Here is an 11,145-nt window from a genome sequence, read left to right as displayed (position 1 = left end):
CCTCCCCCCCCCCCCCCCCCCGCCACCACCACCACCCGGCTGACCTTGGCGGCAAGCCGCGGCAGGTTGCGCGTGCACGCGTGCCGCCGGCAGCGCCACCTGCACCGGCTGCACGGCGGCGTGCGGCGCGGCGCCTGGGGACCGGCTAACGGACGCGCCCCGGCGGGCCCCATACGCTCACTAGTCGACGCCGCGTGGTGCACGGGGCCGCAGCGCAGGCGAACGTGCCACGCCGGTCGGACGGCGTCCGGTCACCGGCGGCGGTGAGCGGGACAGGCGGCAGTGAACCGCGCCCCGCCCAGCCGCGGCGCGCCAGCGTCGCGCGGCGCTCCAGTGAGCTGGTGTGGCGCGGGTCGCTCCGGTGCGCCCAGCTGCGGCCGCGCCAGACGCGTCAACCGCGGTGTGCAGGGCGGCGGGCCCCTGCGCCCCGAGCCGGGCCGGCCGGCTAGCGCGAGCGACAGCGGCGGCGCGCGCAGTGCCCGGATGGTCGCTATCTGACCGCGTGGTGTGTCTTTATCGCGCGTGCGGCGAGCCGGCCGTGGAGCGAGAGAGCGGCACTCGGCCGCCGCCGCCGCCCGCACGTCCGCGATCCACCGCGTCCGGCGCTCGTCCGTCATGGCCTCCACTGACCCGGCCTTTCGCAGCATCCCGAAGCGGACCGCCTGCTTCCTGATATGGCGCGTCGAGAACATGGTGCTCGTGCCGCTACCGCGCGACCAGTACGGCAAGTTCCACCGCGGCGACTCTTACGTGGTGCTGAGTGTGTCTGAGCCGGGCCAGGCGGGCGGCGTCGAGACGCGCGCCCACGAGATCTCGGGCCCGCTCGCCACCAGCATCCACTTCTGGCTGGGCTCGCAGACGTCGCAAGACGAGGCCAGGCGTGGCCGCCTACAAGACGGTCGAGCTCGACGACCTGCTGGGGGGCGCTGCCAGTGCAGTACCGCGAAGTCGAGGGCCATGAGAGCCAGCGCTTCCGGGCTTACTTCCCGGCCGGCATCCGACACCTGGACGGCGGCGTTGCCTCCGGGCTGACGCACGTCACTGACGACTTCGAGCCGACACTCTACCTGGTCAAGGGGAAGCGTAACCCGGTGATCCGCCAGATGCCGGCCGTCGCTTGGGAGCACTTCAACGAGGGTGACGTGCTCGTGCTGGATGCCAAGCAGGCGATCTACGTGTGGACGGGCCGCGAGGCCAACCCGATGGAAAAGATCCAGGGTGCCAAGCTGGCGCAGTCCCTTCAAGGACGACCACGGCGGTGCCGACATCATCATCATGGAGAGCGGAAAGGAGGAGGCGCTGTCGGCCAATGAGAAAGCGCTCTTCAACGAGCTGTTGCCGCTTCGTGAGCGGTCGGTGCGCGGCGCCACCGAAGGCTCTGACGACAAGCAGACGCGCCGTCTAGCGGAGGAGCTTCGGCTGTACCGCTGCAGTGACGAGGACGGCGCGCTTAAAGTGGTCGAGATGAAGGGCGGCCCGCTGCTGCAGTCCGACCTGGAAAAGAACGACTCGTTCATCGTCGACAACGGCGAACAGGGAATCTGGGTGTGGGTGGGGCGACGCGCGACGCACAAGGAGCGCGCCGAGGCCATGCGCAACGCACAGGGCTTCATCAAGAAGAAGAGCTACAGTAACTCAACGCCCGTGACGCGCGTCATTGACGGCGGCGAGTCGGACGAGTTTAAGAGCTTGTTCAAGTCGTGGCGCGACAAGGACGCCACCATTGGGATGGGCAAGAAGACGTCGTTCAACAAGATCGCGCCCACCATCCAGACCAGCTTCGACGCGTCGACGCTGCACGAGCACCGCGAGCTGGCGGCACAAACACAGATGGTCGACGACGGCTCCGGCAAGAAGGAGATCTGGCGCGTGGAAGACTTCGACCTGAAGCCGTTGGCGGTCAAGGACTACGGTAAGTTCTACGCGGGCGACTGCTACGTGGTGTTGTACACGTACGAGGCGTGCGGCCGTGACAGCCAGCTCATCTACTACTGGCTGGGCGCGCACTCGTCGCAGGACGAGCAGGGCACCGCCGCCCTGAAGACCGTCGAAATGGACGACAGCCTGGGCGGCCGGCCGGTTCAGGTGCGCGTCGTCCAAGGCAAGGAGCCGCCACACTTCCTAGCCATGTTCAGCGGCCACATGGTGGTGTACTCGGGCGGCCGCTCGTCCGCCTTTGACGGCGTGAACGGCACCCGCGACGCCACGATTGGCGATACGTACCTGCTGCAGGTGCACGGCACGACTCAGTACAACACACGCGCTGTGCAGGTCGAGTGTCGCGCCGGCTCCCTGAACTCCAACGACTGCTTCGTGCTGCGTCACGGCGCCCAGGTAGTCGTCTGGTGCGGCCGCGGCGCCACCGGTGACGAGCGTGAGATGGCGAAGAAGTTGGCCGGCGAGATCCAAGCGGAACCGAGCGTGGTGTGCGAGGGCCAGGAGCGTCCCGAGTTCTGGACGCTGCTCGGCGGCCTGGAGCCGTACGCCAACGACAAACGGCTGGCGGAGCCCGAGCAGCCACAGCCGGCACGCCTCTTCCAGTGCTCGAACGCGTCCGGCGGGTTCCGCGTTGAAGAGGTGTGCGACTTCGGGCAGGTGGACCTCAACGCCTCAGACGTCATGCTGCTGGACGCCTGGAACACTGTCTTCCTCTGGATCGGTGCAGCTTCCAACAAGACCGAGCGCGAGCTCTCCGAGAAGACAGCCATCGAGTACCTGCGCACGGACCCGGCCGGTCGCGGTGTCGACACGCCGATCGTGCGTGTGAAACAGGGCTGCGAGCCGCCCAACTTCACCGGCTTCTTCGGCGTCTGGGACGACCAGCTGTGGGAGCGCCAGCCCGACTGGGAGAGCGTCCGCAAGAGCGCTTCCGCGGACAACAAGGGTATCAGCACGGTGTCGATGCGGAGCGCGACGGCGGCCGTTCAACTGCCCACCTATGACCTCCAAACCCTGCGCGAGAAGGACGCGGACCTGCTGCCGACCGACGTTGACCCGTCCATCAAGGAGCGCTACCTGACGCCCGAGCAATTCCAGGAGACGTTCGGCATGACGCTGGAGGCCTTCTCGGAGTTGCCCGCCTGGAAGCAGCAACAGCTGAAGAAGAAGGTCGACTTGTTCTAAGCGCCGTCGCCTGCGCTGTCTTTTGTTGGAGGGTATGCGGCGTGCGTCGGGCTGGGTCAAGCGACCCCGGCCGGCAAGGAGGTCCGTCGGATGTTGTCGTGAGGAGTCGCAATAGTTGGGCGACAATGTTTCTATGTGCCCACAGACATCAACTGGAAAAGGCGTGAAGCCTGAGGGGCCATGAAATATAGCAGGTGGCCTTGCTTGCTCGTTTCTGATCACAAGCGATAAAATGGCTCCATTTCCGGTAGCCTATCGTGTTTAAATTTGTTGTGACAAGAAATTCCTGCGGTCCTTTGAAGCCGCACTGACTGTTTCAAAAGAGCGGGAAAGCTCATCTCGATCGCGCCTATGGTGAAAGGACCAGTCAAAGCGTCAAACGTGTGTGGCCTGCAGCAAAATGGGCGGATTGATAATTGGTGTGAAATGCGTATCCAACGCATACTGCATGGTGATTCGTTGTTAACGCGCACATTGTTTTACGTGTCGAACAGAATATATATCCCAATGTAATCGCGGCTCTTTTCTTATCACATACTAGGCTAAATAACCCGGGGTCGATGCAGCACCGCGTTGCGCAGTCAGCAAAATGGTAGCATGAAAACGAATATGAGCCCCGGTAAGATATGTGTCGTGAACATCGTACGGCGGTTGTGCGCGACCGTCGCTGACCACTCACGACACCTGGAATGAAGTCCGAGCCGCACGATCGCGCGGCTCGACGCGGGAGGTGGAGTATGCAGCGTCTGACGGTCTCCTGCTCGATCATCCAGTTTCATGCCGTCCATCCAGCGCCTTTGAATTCCCAGAGAGCCCTCTGGCGCAAAATAAGACTATATGTTACCGCACCCGGTGGTCTTTCAAGATTTGTTCTATCTGCCGTGAGAGTCGCTCACGAATGCCTTGCGGAATCCGCCTGGGACTTGTTAGTGTCCCAGGCAGAAACGTAACCGTTAACCTAACGGATGTGTTAGTTTAAGAGCCACGTTTTCCTATTTCAAAGTTAACGGTCATGTCAGGGATGTTTTCCTATTTCATAGTCACGCTTCAACTCCTGGCAAACGGAGTCTAGTTCTGAGCAGAAGTTACTCGGCTCAAGATCAATGCCATCTGATGTGACCCTGACTTCATCGCTGAGCGTCGAACGATTACCTTCTATAATTTGTACACCGTGTGCTTTTACAAACGAGTTAAGATTTGGCGGGGAGATCTGAAGCTGCAGAAACAAAAACACATGAACGCTAATGCACATCATGTTGTAAGCCATGCGCTGTGCGTCCATAGCTTCGCTACACATGATACTTTTCTGACTCCACCTGAATGGTTCTTATAAATTGCACCATGGCTGCCTCACGACATATGTTTGCTCTAACGCGCCCTGGCACTCGCGGCCAGAGCTGGGCGTAGAAAGTCGCACGTTTTCTACATTCAAGTGGCTGAAATTTGCTGTTGATCCACGACGCTGACCCAGGAAAGCTATTTACACTTGACACCCCTCTGTCAGAGCTGATAAACGCCATCCTTCGGGATGGCATTGTCATGGTTTTGCCGGCGTACCCGGTGGCGAAGCTTTGTGACACCTACAAAGTGTCCAAGTCCACGTCCAATGTAGTGTTACCTGGGTCGATGCGGGCCCAGCAGGATGGTCGGTCCTGTACGGGGGACCTCAGACCGGAGTACAGCCGATCGGTCGGTGCTGAGCGGACGTCCCTGCCCACTGCTGCGCCATGTCCCGGCCGTCGTGCTGGCCTCGGACCCCGGCCGCCCGCGCCCGCTGTCTGCTGTGGCTCGGCTGCGCCGCCCTGGCCGGCTACCAATGTGTGCAGCTGGTTCAGTTGTACCTCAGCGAACCAATCTCTACGGCGATTGTATACACGCACGCAAGAGACGTGGACATACCGAGCGTTACGCTCTGTGTCCGCCCGACCGAAAGCATTAAAGCAAATCTCGTCCGGAGGAACAACGTCACGTTCGCTGAGCTAGTCTGGCAGCAAAGCCCTTCCCTCACGTCGCTGGTGAAGACATGTGAAATGGGCTGTCGACCAGAGGCAAACAGCAACTATCTCGGAGGACTCATTGCAGTGCGTACTGGCACCTGGCGTTCCTGGATATCGTCTGAGAAGCGTGCTTGCCACACGCTCACTCCTAACGTGACATGGGGTGTGATGGCCAGTACGTGGATTAACCATAAATTTCGTCTCAGACTGATCCTACGTGATCAGCAGTACATCACAGCACTGATGGGTCAGCACTGGATGTACATTCACCCTCGCCGGCCACCAATCATCTCGCGGCGCCTCAGTTCCTCATCGTTGCGAAAAGACGAGAGAATCCTGATTGTTCAAGGTGCACAAGTCAAGGTGCGCGTGTCTTCATACGTTCGAATCCGAGACAGCCTACGTCATACCAGCTGTGAATCAACTGCTGGCTACAACAGCGAGAACTGCACGATGAGATGCCGTTACGCGCTGTGGGCAAAAACGTTCAACTGCTCACTTCCAGAGATGGGGAAGGAGTACCTCCACCATCCGAAATGCTCCCCAGAGTTGATTGAAGAAGGAAAGCTTTCATATAAAAAAGATAATTGCAACTGTCTACGTGCCTGCCGGGAACAGAAGTATCGCATTCACGTCGCTTATCGCAAACCGATTTTGCTTGCGTTGACTGGGAATCGGTCAGCAAGAGGGTCTGTTCTAACCTCAATTTCGATCGGCCAGGACGTAATTTCAGAGGAGGTGATGACGGAGCGGCTCTCCTACCCTGCCGTCAGCCTGTTCAGCGAGATGGGCAGCTACGTCAGCCTGTTGCTGGGTGTCTCGATGATGTCCTTGGCAGACCTGCTAGGTCAGCTACTGCAGTGGTGCACTGGCGTGACCCGGCTGAACGACAGACGTCTCGGCCACCGCATCCAAGTACGACCGTAAATTTTGGAGTTGAAGATCGAATGACGCTGCAAGGTTCACAATGAAGGACGTGCAGGAATTTTCCGCGTCCGTTATGAAAAATCCTGGTGATTTGGACGTTCCAAAAGCACTCCAAAACGCTTCAAATCCTGTGATTCATTCCTTTTAATGGGTCTACACCACATTTGGAGGCAATGAGTAAAACTTGAAACATGATGAGGTGAGCTCACCTATAACTAATGTTTTCCTTTGAAATGGGAAAGAGTGCTCTACGCAACACAATTTATCGATTTGGTCAATATGCTGTATCATATGTAAGTACGTTATATGTATTATGAATTAGATGTTGTTAGGTACCCGTGTTTTGACCATTTGTCGTGGTGTTCTTGCGCACTTATTTGTGAGGATGAGGTGCTTATTTTTTGTTCATGGTCGTCAAGGGTGCTAATTTCAAGTTATTCGATGACAAGCCGTATTTTCGCAATAGCTAAGACGAATGTATGACTTCTTGTACTATTTAGTACAAAACGCGTTTCATAAAATCTTGCATAGCTTGCACAACATTGGTTGAGAGCCAATTAACGGCCGTCATATATCTGGAGATCGCATTCACAAATGCCAGATGTGAAAGACTGGACAACTATGTGTTTCTTGACTTTGAGCGCCGCACCACCAGGGGCATGGCAAGTGTGAATGACGTTACCCATGCGTCATGGACGCATGGGTAACCTTGAAATACTCTGCACATCCTCTCGGTCGTGTAGCACGAAAACTAGAGGGGCTTAGGTCTCAAGACGGATAGAGCTGTGAACTACATCGAATGATTTCAAGATGGCTGTTTCAGTTCAAAATCCCCCACTAATGTGGAACATTCACGTTAAAAAAATGCTGCTGATTTGGTGCCCCAATACTGTCCGATGCATGCCATCCTGTGTAAAATGCTGCAGATTGGGGAAAACACAGAAGTGTATCACATGGACATTCATCTTAGATTCCAATTGCAACACTGTACCGTATGCCATAGCACTGGCTTGCTGTTCGCGCCCAGATTGGTCGAAATGAAGAGCTGCTTAAGGATAATGAATGCATGCCATAGCGGCCAGAGGTGAACATTTCCAGCGTCATTCTTCTATCAGCTCTGCGGTTCATGGCGGATGTTACTACGCGCATGGCGACAGTAAACTTGCCGCGTGATCATGAGCAAAGTCGGTCTTGTATGCACTTGATGTCAGTCCTGATTTGATCAGAAAATCAGTTTTATGACGCTTAAAATCTGAAAAAGGCGAGCCCAGTAATGTCTGTCTGAAAAACATATCAGACATTTTGTTGAAGCGGTAAACGTGTGGTGGCTCATCATCAAGCATGGTGCTATCAGGCATGGTGTTAAAGGGTGTATCCCACCTTTTTTCAGTTAACGTGCATAGTCTGATCAGACTGGTCCGATTGGATCAGTGATACAAGCTTTCTCGATTTGTTTTTGTAAAGCTCAGAACTTTTATTTTAAGTTCCATTTCCGCGGGGGAAATATCATTGAATACCTTCTCACTGTTATGAAAGTAATTATTTCTGTTTGTTTGGCTCTCTCTGACACGGTGTTGTGTGGTATCTTCACTTCACTAATTCGTAAAAATGCTCGTGCTTTAAATGGTACGATAGCGTTTAACGTTCTTTGTAGAAAAATATGTTTAACTATGCTTGTATTCTGATGCGAATTCAACGGGACCTATTCGGCTCCACTTGGCCAAGAAATGTTTGCATGCTGAGCTATCATTTTCATCCGCTTTACCCCCATTAATTGATGCTTATCACCATCTTCTTTTAACATCCTTATTATCATCTTATTAACTCACTCTTGCCATCAATAAATCCTCAGAATAATTTGCTAAACTGAGTGAAAATGCTAACTTGGTTGCTTTGTCTCTTTGGCCTGACAATACATAACGTCAGCTGACGCATGGCACCAAACATTGTGCTGGACAATTATTGACACAGCTGAGCCACACGTGTGGGGATTGATATTGTGTAAATGTTTACCAGGATGTTCATAATGCTTCATTTAACGTGCCATGCCTGGTTTTCACAACATATTTATAACAGTTGCAGAGCAACATATACACCCCACACTAAAACAGCTCCCCAAATGATATCATTTTGCGGTTGTCATTCAACATTAACATAAACTATTGATTGTCTCGAAGCAGCACGTGGACAATATTTTGTTTGTATGTCTGATGTCTCATTGGTGCGAATAAAGTGTTAAATAATACTTCTACCCTGTGTTTCACGGTAACCTTCTTGTGAAAAACTAGAGAGGATTAGCTGTAATGCTTTAGAACACCAAACGCTCCGAAACCTGGGTGCAAGAGTTCAGAACATCTTTATGCTGTGGTCAGAGACGAAAAAGTGCCTGTTCTTCGCAAACGAAATTCGGAGCCGCCTTAATAGCCACCGGGAGCAAAATGTTTCAAAAAACGTTGCATTATGCTGCTAAACGCAATAAACCACGAAACAAAGAAAACTTGAATGCAGTGCGCATAACCAACAAACATTCCTGTTTCGGGGGTTTATTTGCACTGAAGTGTCATGTGCTGGCTATTTAATACTGAATGATGGTGGAGACTACACTAATATAATTATTAAATGATGGCATACTTCACATAACCAGGCTAAAGGCGTTTAGTTTAATTGGGGGGAGGGGGCTGGAATTGTGCGTCCTTGCTAGGGATGTAGCTTCTGATCTTTAGGTATAATTTCATCCATTACTTTTCAGTTGTCATAATTTTGGGGGTTTAGCTCCCAAAACTTATTTTGAGAAACTACATCCCTGCTCCCAACTGTGAAAACAAAGTGCGTCAAATCTGAGGAGAAACTACTCTAAGTGCGTTTGGGGGGCAGGCTCACCCATTATTTCTTCCTGCACCTCCCCGTTCGCTCCCTCAACCCTACGTGTTTTGCACAAGGGCATTCCTGCAGTCCTACCTTTACCAATAGCGTGGTCCTACAAGCACCTGAAACAATATCACTTTTGGTTTTGTGATGTTATTGTACAGTCTGCTGGAAACATTGGCGACATTCACCATCTTCGCGTAACCATTCCTGTTGCAGAACTCGCTCTTCCTGACATGACCCCAGTCATTTACAGAATTTCCATGCAATGTTGGTATCACCAGATGCAAACGACATTCTTGAACACCTCTAGCAGTTTCAGCTAGTTTTATATGCAATATGACGGCAACTAAAAGCGTTTTATCTCACGCCTCTCTACCGATCAGTACGCTGAGACTGGAGTGCAACGGGCAACGTGAGAGGCCTACACCAGCGATGCTCGGCCTCTTGCCTCAAAGCCGCTGTCCCACTCAGCAGCAGGAAGCCCCGGAAGAGTCTTTGACATGCGTCGCTCCAGCGTCATCCGTTTACCCCTGAAGCTACAGCTAAAACATTTGCACACAACAATTCTCCTAGATCGACAAGGCTTTTTAACGTTATAACGTTTGAAAAAGATGACGATAAGCTGCGTTCTTCCTGCCAGTCATCATCTCACGGCATGACCATAACGGACAGAACCCCACATCCTTGCACTGAACCCAACGCATTGCCGCATGGCAAGCAATCGGACCCATCTGCCTCAAATGACACGACGCTCTAAAACGCTGCGTAGCATGCTGATCATGTTTATCGCAAGATGTTATGGCCGGCCACAATTCCTACGACCAGTAATCAGCCTATTTGTTTTTGGTATTTTGTACTGTTTAGTATGTGAAGTGTATCTTGGCTGAAAAAAAATTGTGAAAAGAACAGATCTGAGGGGCATTGGAAAAGACTGTGGAACCACTGAACTGCGACATCAGCACCGATAGAGTATAGTTTGTAGTATGTTTCTGCCACCCTCTAAAAATTGGCCTGATCAAAAGCTACAATGTTTGGCAGCATCTTATGACCCAACTTGCTCATTCAGCGAAGCGTCAGCGCTTCGACATGCGCTCTATGTATGTTCCGCTGCAAGCTTTAGCCAGTACATACCGTGACTATGCTTTGAGTTTCGTCTAGCTGGGATGATGTGTGCTGTAATATGGTCTTGTCTGTTGAAATTCGTTTTCATTTATACAGGTTTGTTACCAGCTGGTTCGCAAAAGTGTCAGTTTTGTCGCCGATCATATCCGGTAAATCGGAAGCTATTTGACCCCTGACTGTGCTCTTGGCATCACCATACGCCCAAAAATGGTTTGCCAAATTGAGAAAGGGGAATATTCTGCTATTCTATGTATTGTGCTTAGCCAGTGAAGCTAACGACCAGGGAATCTGGGCGCTGGCGGGGTGACGCGCGACGCGCAAGATTCGCGCCAAGGCCATGCGCAGGGCACAGGGCTTCACCAAGAAGAAGATCTACAGCAATTCGACGCCTGTGACGTTTCATTGGCCGCGCCAAGTCAGACGAGTTCAAGAGCCTGTTCAAGTAGTGGCGCGACAAGGACGCCACCATTGGGATGGGCTGTGAGCAGCCGTCGCTGACCACTCACGACACCTGGAATGAAGTCCGAGCCGCACGATCGCGCGGCTCGATGGGGGAGGTGAAATATGCAGCGTCTGACGGTCTCCTGCCCAATCATCCAAATTCATGCCGTCCATCCAGCTCCTTTGAATTCCCAGACAGCCTCTCAAATCGCAAGCGACGGAAAATAAGGCTATATGTTGTCGCACCCGGTGGCCTTTCAAGATTTTATGTCGGAAGCTTGTCGTTGTGCACTCACTTTCGCGCCAAGTTTTAAGGAAGTGGCCTACATTTGTATAGGATTTTGAACTGAAATAGCCATCTTGAATACGTTTTGGTGCAGCTCACAGCCCCGCCCTCCTTAAGACCAAAGCCCCGCTAGTTTCCGAGCTACATGCTTGCAAAAATGGGGAGAGTACTTCTGGGAGAGTATTTCAAAGTCGCCTTGGCATTCATGGAGTCGTTATAACATCGTTCAAATCTACCGTTCCTTAAGCCATGCGGCGATCAAGACCGAGAAAACTATAATGATTGGGTCGTTCATACCTGGCATTCGTGAGCACGATTTAAAGGAAAAACGGCCATCAATTGGCTTTCAACCAATGTTGTGCGAGATACGATGAGGCAATC

At 53.1% G+C, this 11,145-nt stretch overlaps 1 protein-coding gene across 1 annotated transcript; it reads left to right on the top strand.

Moving 5' to 3' along the window:
* The first annotated feature begins 467 nt into the window (after positions 1-467).
* LOC119107456 (villin-1-like) lies at positions 468-3,638 on the top strand. Its single transcript, XM_037230900.1, is given in 4 exon segments — positions 468-876; positions 878-931; positions 933-1,241; positions 1,243-3,638. Coding segments are annotated over 4 exon segments (2,505 nt in total). The 5' UTR covers positions 468-615; the 3' UTR covers positions 3,124-3,638.
* Positions 3,639-11,145: the final 7,507 nt, after the last annotated feature.

Source organism: Pollicipes pollicipes, unplaced genomic scaffold, assembly GCF_011947565.3.
Source record: "Pollicipes pollicipes isolate AB1234 unplaced genomic scaffold, Ppol_2.1 Scaffold_6686;HRSCAF=7923_pilon_pilon_pilon, whole genome shotgun sequence".
Taxonomy (NCBI): domain Eukaryota; kingdom Metazoa; phylum Arthropoda; class Thecostraca; order Pollicipedomorpha; family Pollicipedidae; genus Pollicipes; species Pollicipes pollicipes.
The sequence above is the reverse complement of the archived record's forward strand: the minus strand, read 5'-3'. Positions and strand labels throughout refer to the sequence as shown.